Raw genomic sequence first — 8,110 nt, 5'->3', positions numbered from 1 at the left:
AACCAAAGTTCATCCAAACAAGATATTTGAAGACATTAGATTTGGAATTGAAACAAAAAACATGGAATGGATATAAGTAAAACTAAAATAATCTTTGCATTATAATAATATTTAAACAATGGGATCCAATCATTGAAAGAATAGAACGGAAGTTGGCGACTTGGAAGAGAAGATACATCCCGTCGGATGAGAGAATAACATTGATGAAAGCAGCCATCGCGAACATGCTTGTATACTTCGTGTCTTTATTTTAAATACTGAAAGTGGCTCTGGGAATTGAAAAGCTTTAGAGGGATTTTTTTATGGGAAGGGGATGGCACCACCAAGAAGATAAAACATCTAATGAATTGAGAGAAGTTATCTAAATTGAAGAAGTATAAAGGCCCTGAATTAGGCAAAATTAAAGATCGTAATACGTCTTTACTAGGAAAATGGTTGTGGCGGTATGGAAATGAAAAATTTGTGCTTTGGCACAAAGTAATTGGAAGAAAATATGGAACGAAGTGGGGTGAATGGAACGCTAAAACCCCGGGCCGTGGCAAGGGGTATGGCTCCTAGAGGTCCATCTGTTATGTGAAGATAGAGTTTGAATCTGTCATTCGCTATAAGGCTGGGAAAGGACTTGAAGATAGATTTTGGCGCAACTTATGGTGTGGCGACAAAGTACTCTGTGAGTCTTATTCGCGACTTGTCAAGGTTGCAGTGAATCCTGAGGCATCTGTCGCGGATTACCTGGTAAGAGAGAATGACATGGGCAGGGGTTTCTGGGATGTGACGCTGAGAAAGGACCTTAAAGATGAGGAAATCTCGGATCTCCAGTTGCTCCTGGCTGAATTAAAGTCCATGTATTGCTCGAACTTCAAAGATGACGACAAAGTGCTCCGTGAGTCCTATTCGAGGCTTTTCAGAGTTGCAATGAATCCTGAGGCGTCTGTGGCGGATTACCTAGAAAGAGAGAATGACATGGGCAAAGGTTTCTTGGATGTGAGACTGAGAAGGGATCCAGTTGCTCCTAACTCAATTAAACTCCATGTACTGGTCGACCTTCAAAGATGATGAGAGAATATGGACACCAGAACCGAATGGGGAATTCTCGGCCAAGTCTTTTTTTGCCTCTATTAAAAGTGGTCGGGCCTCTCCTAGCTGTAGAGTATGGAATTCCATGGGTCCACCAAGAGTAATGGCTTTTTCATGGACAATGGTTCACAAGCGAATTAACAGTTGTGACCGGCTTAAAAGGAGTTTCCATCTAGCAAGTAGATGCATCTTGTGATCATCTAATGCTACATTGCCCTTTTTCATTTAAACTTTGGGCTAAGGCGTTTAGAATTTTTGGAATGTCATGGGTTTGTCCTAAATCTATCCGAAGAGTATTGCTCAATTAGAACAATGGCCCTTTTGGGGAATTAGGGTGATTACTATGGAATACCATTCCGTACGCCATTGTATGGAATATCTGGAAAGAACGAATAGACGGATCTTTGAGGAATCGTAAAGGAGTGCAAACCGTGTTATTGCTTACAATAGAGTGGAAATAATCTCCTAGGCAAAAAGTAAAGAGGAGAATGTTATTTTCTAACATCACTTTAATGATCCCTTTGGATCTTTGGCATTGAAAACAAAGAAAAATTCGACATTAAATGAGATGGGTTTGTAGTACCTTTTGCCATGGCTTGTCTTTGATCTTGTGTAATTCGTCGATCCTTGTAGCTTTTCCAAGCACGGCAAGAGGCTTAGAAAAGCCTCTTGATTCTTCTCTTACCTTCACACCAATCGGTCTATGGGAAACCTCTCAAAGAAGAACTCTTTGTCACTCAATGAGTTCTCAAGTTCAAGGTGTGTTGTAAGAGGGACAAAGGGTCTTCTTTCATAGGCTAAAGCTCCCACAGAGTTTCTATTCTAGTGCCCAATTCGTTTGGCCATTAAACCTAATTACAAGGTGTAATTAGAGTCATCTTTCCTTTCCCAAATGTTTCCAAATTCAAGAGAATACCCTATTAATATAAAAGGTTACTAAACATGCAAAGCCACACTCAAATGAGTAAGCCCAAACATAGAATCCTTGTCTTTTAGGGATTCCATTAAGTTTAGAAACTCTTAAACTTTTGGAAACTTTCCAACAGTCTCCCACTTGGCCTGCATGGGCTTTATACCTTTTATATCAACAACTTTATATTCCATTTAATAAATTATACGAACAACGGATCATGTAATCATTGGAAATTTTAATTATCCAATGACCTCCTCATGGTCACAAAGTTAGCAAACTTATCAACATGAATAAGGTCCACTTTATGTCATTACCGACATTATGCTTCGAAAATATCCATTCAATGTGCACAATACAAATAATGGAAAAGCAGAAAACTTTATTTTATCAGGATCAAAATCTCAAAAATGATCACAATACTATGTCTATAAACTTTATGCAGACTCCCACTAATCAACACAACCGGACTTACACACCATCCCCACGCGCTACATGGTCATTAAAGACCTTAGGTGGTAAGCCTTTCATCACCGGATCTGCCAACATAAGTGCGGTACTTATGTACTCAATAGACACTAATTGATCCTGAATCCTTTCTCTAACAACATGATACTTTAATCTAATATGCTTCGAACCGTCTGGTAACTTGTTGTTTTTGGAAAAGAAAACCACAACGGAACTGTCACAATACATCTTCAACGACTTCCAAATGGTATCAACAACCTGAAGACCGGAGAGAAAGTTCTGCAGCCATAAGGCCTGTGCCGAAGTTTCCTAGTATGCTATAAACTCTTCTTCCATCGTAGATGAAGCTCTCATTCTCTGCTTTATGCTTCTCCAGAATGTTGGTTCTACTGAAAGCATAAAGATATAACCTACTGTGGATCTCATGGTGTCCCGACAACCAGCAACGTCGGAGTCATAATGGTCAATCACCTCAAGGCTATTTGTTTTTCTAAATGTGAGCATATAATCTTGTATTCTTTGCAGATAACGCATAACTTTCTTTAACGACTTTCCAATGATCTATACCAGGATCACTTTGATATCTTCCCAGCATGCCCACCACGTAGGTCATATCTGGACGGGTACAAACTTGAGCATTCATGCTGAAGAATAAGGAATTCTCCTCATTTCTTCCCCTTCAAAATTGTTCCTCGGACTCTGTGAACCACTAACCATATCTCCCTTAATCACACAAGCAATACCAATTGTGCACTTATCCATGTTGAACCTCTTCAGGACTTTCTCAACATAAGCCTTTTGAGATAATCTCAGCAATCCCTGAGTCCTGTCTCAGTAAATCTCTATTCCTATAACATAGGAAGCTTCATCGAGATCCTTCATGTCAAAATTCCTAAAAAGGAATTTCTTGATTTCCATCAACATGCCCAAATTGCTACTGGCAAGCAAAATGTCATCAACATACAATACTAAAATGATGAACTTGCTCCCACTAACCTTGAGATATATACATTGGTCCACATCATTTTTCTTGAACCCGAATTCTATGATAATTGTGTGAAACTTTAAGTACCACTGCCGAGAGGCTTGTTTCAAACCATAGATGGATCGTTCAAGCTTGCACACTAGATGTTCCTTGCCTTCAACCTGAAAACCTTCAGGTTGTGTCAAATAGACAATCTCATGCAAATCTCCATATAGGAAAGCAATCTTGACATCCATCTGATGTAACTCTAAATCATAATGAGCTACTATCAAAGAGTCTTTCTTGAAAACAGGAGAGAAAGTCTCTTTGTAGTCTATTCCTTCTTTTTTAGTGTAACCTTTTGCAACCAGTCGTGCTTTATGTCTCTCAATGCTACCATTGGAGTCAAGTTTGGTCTTAAAGACCCATTTGCAGCCAAATGCCTTCACTCCATTTGGTAACTCAGTGAGTTTCCAAACTTGGTTCTTCTCCATTGAGAGTAGCTCTTCCTTCATGACTTGAAGCCATTGAGCTGATTGATCACTTTCCATAGCTTGATGGAAAGAGACGGGATCATCATCCATCTCTCCTTCATATTCGCACTCATTAGGATAGACCTTATAATCATTTGGAATGGCCGATCTCCTTTCTCTCTGCAGCCTGCACAAAGGCTGCTCAGTAGGAACTTCTACTGGGCCCTCATCCGTGGTGGGTGTTATGTATGGAATGCCTTCAGGTTAGACTATGTCTTCATGAATGGGGACGTGCACCACTTTTTCTTTGAAAACTGATAATAGAATTGTAACACGGTTTTCCTCAAAAGTGATCTTCCTAGGCACAATACTACAAGTAACCTCCTTCTGTCTCCCCCTTGCGTCGGCGAAGCCGGCTGAGGCTGGCGCAGCAGCTAGGGCCCAAGCGTTTCTCGTTCTCCTCTTTCCTTCTGCAAAGTTCTGGCCTTTGTTTCCTCGATGGAAACTAAGCCTCCTGACCCTGGAAATCCTGGTCATTTCATTGATTTCAATTCAGCTGATGCTTTTAACAAGAGTTGTTGCCAATCAACTCCTCCAAGGAATCCACCTCAACTCTGTAAGGAAGACAAGCTGGGTTCTGGTTCCTCTCGTCCAAATCTGTTCAACTTGCAGGTTTCTTCCCAGCCGCCTAGAGGTAGTCGCCTCCTATCCAACCAAGATGTTGATAATATTCAGGTATCTTCTGCCCTTAATCCCGTTTCCCAGGCCCCTAATCGCTCCACCAACAAGAAGAAGAAAACTCAGATCAAGAAAAGCCCACCGGCCTTTCTATCCCCTTCTGGTTTAGATCAAGTAAAATTGCTCCCCCCAGCTCCAACAGTAAATGAGTTCTTATTATCTGCTTCCTTAAGCTCCAATGAAATCTTTCCTCTTAAGGAAAGCCAAAGGTTGAAGATGACTCCTACTTCTGGAAATATTGACAACCCTGTGGTCAATATGGGACAGGCTGGAAAAGCAAAGTTAGGTATGGAATCCTATGTGGATATTACCCATGATACTCTTTTATCCACTGAGTCAACACAAAGCCCACCAAGTACGGGCCCACCCATAAACCAAAAGCTTGTTGCGGCAGGGAAAATTGAACTGCTGTCTAGGTTTGTACAGGGTGCGCAAACCCAGTTTCTGGACCAAGCAGGACTTTTCTTGGGAGTTGTCCCCACTCAGGACCCTCGTCAGCAACAAGAAAACAAGGTAGTGGCTATTGAGTTAGGCACTGGTCAGTCAAAACAACAAGGTGAAAAAGAGGAGGGAAATTCAAATTTTGAACATCAAAGGGGGTTCTCCTTTGATCCTTTCCCTAGCTTATGTAAAACAGGTAATAGGGAACCCCCAAATACAGAGTCTCCTTGGAGTTCTCTGTTTGAAAGGAAAAAAGCAAAAGAACCGTCAACCCTTCAGTTTGTAAATCCAGCTATGGAAGATGGCAGAACAAAGAAGATAACATTCTTGGCTGATGAAGTTACTGAGGCTGGGAATAAATGGAGAAATACTCTGGTGGGATATTTCATAGGTCGCAGACCTTATTTCTTAAATATGAGAGAAAATCTCTCAAAGAAGTGAAAGCTCAGAGGAGAATTACATCTTGTTTCTTTAAACAATGGGTTCTATCTTTTCCAGTTCACATACCCTGATGACTGTGAGGCTGTCCTAGAGTCTGGGGACCACTCGTATAGTGGAAGACCACTGATTTTGCGGAAATGGAGACCAGGGATGCCATTTGAAAAGCTCAAGCTCACATCAATTCCTATTTGGATTCGATTGCCCGGGCTTCCTCTAGAGTTCTGGTCTGCTAACGGGCTTAGCAAAATTGGTAGCTTTATTGGAAATCCTTTGTACATGGATACTCGAACAACTGAACAATCCAGGCTAAGCTATGCTAGGTTGTGTGTTGAAGTTGAAGCAGGGGCTGAATATCCGGAGGTCATTCCCATTCATTCGCCATATGGTGTCCACAACCAGTTTGTTGAATATGAATGGAAGCCAACAACATGTACAAACTGTAATAACTTCAGCCATCCCTCAGAGGCATGTCCCAAAAAAGTTCAGCAAACCTACCCCAAAAGCAAAATGGAATGGCGACCTGTCTCTGTTCAACCGCAAGTTGACAAGGTTGTATCCTCTACTGTTACTACTCAGGATGGAAATTCAGATAAGTCAGTAACTGTGAGTGTAATGGCTACCTCTAAGAGCCCACCAACTTACCAACATTCTCAGCAGAATACTCAAACCCAGAACATTTTTGCTCTATTGGGGGACAACGATTTAGATGAAACTACTGTTACTCCTAGTACTGACGAATCCATGACGATCCCCAATGAAGTTCAGTGTTATTCTCCTTCCCTTGCTCTTGAGCCTGATCCCCTAAATACAGAAGGGCAGATTACTGGTAATGTTGAAACTCCTGCTGAAGATCCTAAATTGGGCCTTGATCAGCAACCCCTCCGTAATAGTACTGGGCATGATGTTCCCTCTTCTCACATATTGCTCGAGAAGGAAAACCTGATGTCCATGATTCTGGTACAAGAGCCTACGTCTCCAAGACCCAATGCTACTCAAAAACTTGTATCCAATGATCAGTCTAGCAGCTTGGAATATTAGGGGCATTCGCTCCGAAACAAAGCGGGCAGATATCTGAAGACTTATAATAGAAAACAAGTTATCTCTTATCTGCCTCCTGGAAACTAAAGCCTCCAAAGAAGATATGCAAGGCCTCATCTCTGATATCTGTGATAACTGGTCTGTCCATGCCAATTATGATTATACTCGCAAGGGTTGCATTTGGGTTCTATGGAACCCCCAAGTCATTCAAATCCAAATAAGTTCAGTTTCTTTTCAACATATTCATGGTGAGTGCTTCATCCCTGTCTCTAACCAGAAATTTGAGTTTACTGCTGTTTATGCTTCCAATAACCCAGCTGAAAGATGTATCCTCTGGGGTACTATGGGTGGGATTGCAAATGTTATTCAAAATCCGTGGATCTCGTTGGGGGATTTCAATGCTATCCGATTCTCTGAGGAGAACTGGGGAGGAGCTGATCCGGTTCAACATGATATGGATGATTTCAATATGTGCATTGACAACTGTTCTCTAACCGATCTAAGGGCTGTTGGGCAATCGCTGTCATGGAACAATAGCTCTCGGACTGGTAACCTGAAGCTCCGGAGATTGGACAGAGCCTTAGTAAACGTGGAGTGGCTGACCTCTCACCCAAAATCTGTCCTTCTATACAAGAACCCCGGTTTATCCGACCATGCTCCTATAATAATTACCCTCTGTCCTAAAGAATCTAGTGGAGGTAAACCTTTCAAGTTTCACAACATGTGGTTATCTGACCACTCTCTTTACCCTATTGTTGAACAAGCTTGGTACTGCAAAATAAAGGGGAACCCCCTGTTCAGACTCTCCAAAAAACTCCAAAACGTTAAGCATGCTATCAAAGAGTGGAATAAAAATGTTTTTGGAAGAGTTGACATTAAGGCTCCTCTCCTTAAGCAGAATCTTGATAACATCCAGAGCCAGCTTGCTGGGGACCCTGCTAATCTTGCCCTTCGTCAGGAGGAACTCATCGCTCGCGAGGAATATCGATCCATTGCTAACCAAGAAGAACAGCTCTACCATCAAAAGTCTAGAATTGACTGGCTTAATTTGGGTGATTCAAACACTGCCTTCTTCCATGCTGCAATGGCAATGAGAAGAAACCAAAATTCGATTCATGGAATTCAGCTCCCAAATGGTGAAATTTCTACAGATCAAGGTGTTGTGGAAGAAACGATTGTAAACCACTTCAAGGACCTGCTGAATCATAACCAAAGTCTCATGAATGATGTTCCTGAACCCTTTTTCCCTTAACTGCTGAAGAAGCTAATCACCTAATTCGTCCCTTCACTCCTGAAGAGATTAAAGACTCCATATTCAGAGTCGATGGTAATAGAGCCCCGGGTCCGGACGGATTCAATGGAAATTTCTTTAAAAGATTCTGGTACATTGTGGGTGATGAGGTAGTGGCTGCAATTCAATTCTTTTTCCTAACCAGTAAACCTCCCCCCTGCCCTGAACTCCACCTTCATTGCTTTAATCCCTAAATGCAACAATGCTTCCATGCCTGAACATTTCAGACCCATTGCCCTTTGCAACTTCATTTACAAGGCCATTACAAC

The 8,110-nt window shown here is 41.6% G+C and overlaps 1 protein-coding gene across 1 annotated transcript; it reads left to right on the top strand.

Annotated features, from left to right (window-relative positions):
• Positions 1–6,653: 6,653 nt before the first annotated feature.
• LOC143859599 (uncharacterized) lies at positions 6,654–7,802 on the top strand. Its single transcript, XM_077370259.1, has one exon. The coding sequence runs from the start codon at positions 6,654–6,656 to the stop codon at positions 7,800–7,802; it is 1,149 nt and encodes a 382-aa protein (XP_077226374.1).
• The last annotated feature ends 308 nt before the right edge of the window (positions 7,803–8,110 follow it).

This window comes from Tasmannia lanceolata, unplaced genomic scaffold (assembly GCF_043159265.1).
Source record: "Tasmannia lanceolata isolate RefF3 unplaced genomic scaffold, GAP_Taslan_0.1 ptg000035l, whole genome shotgun sequence".
NCBI lineage: Eukaryota > Viridiplantae > Streptophyta > Magnoliopsida > Canellales > Winteraceae > Tasmannia > Tasmannia lanceolata.
The sequence above is the reverse complement of the archived record's forward strand: the minus strand, read 5'-3'. Positions and strand labels throughout refer to the sequence as shown.

Excerpts from the sequence above, each read along its gene's own strand:
- LOC143859599 (XM_077370259.1), top strand. The coding sequence starts at position 6,654 with ATGCAAGGCCTCATCTCTGATATCTGTGATAACTGGTCTGTCCATGCC.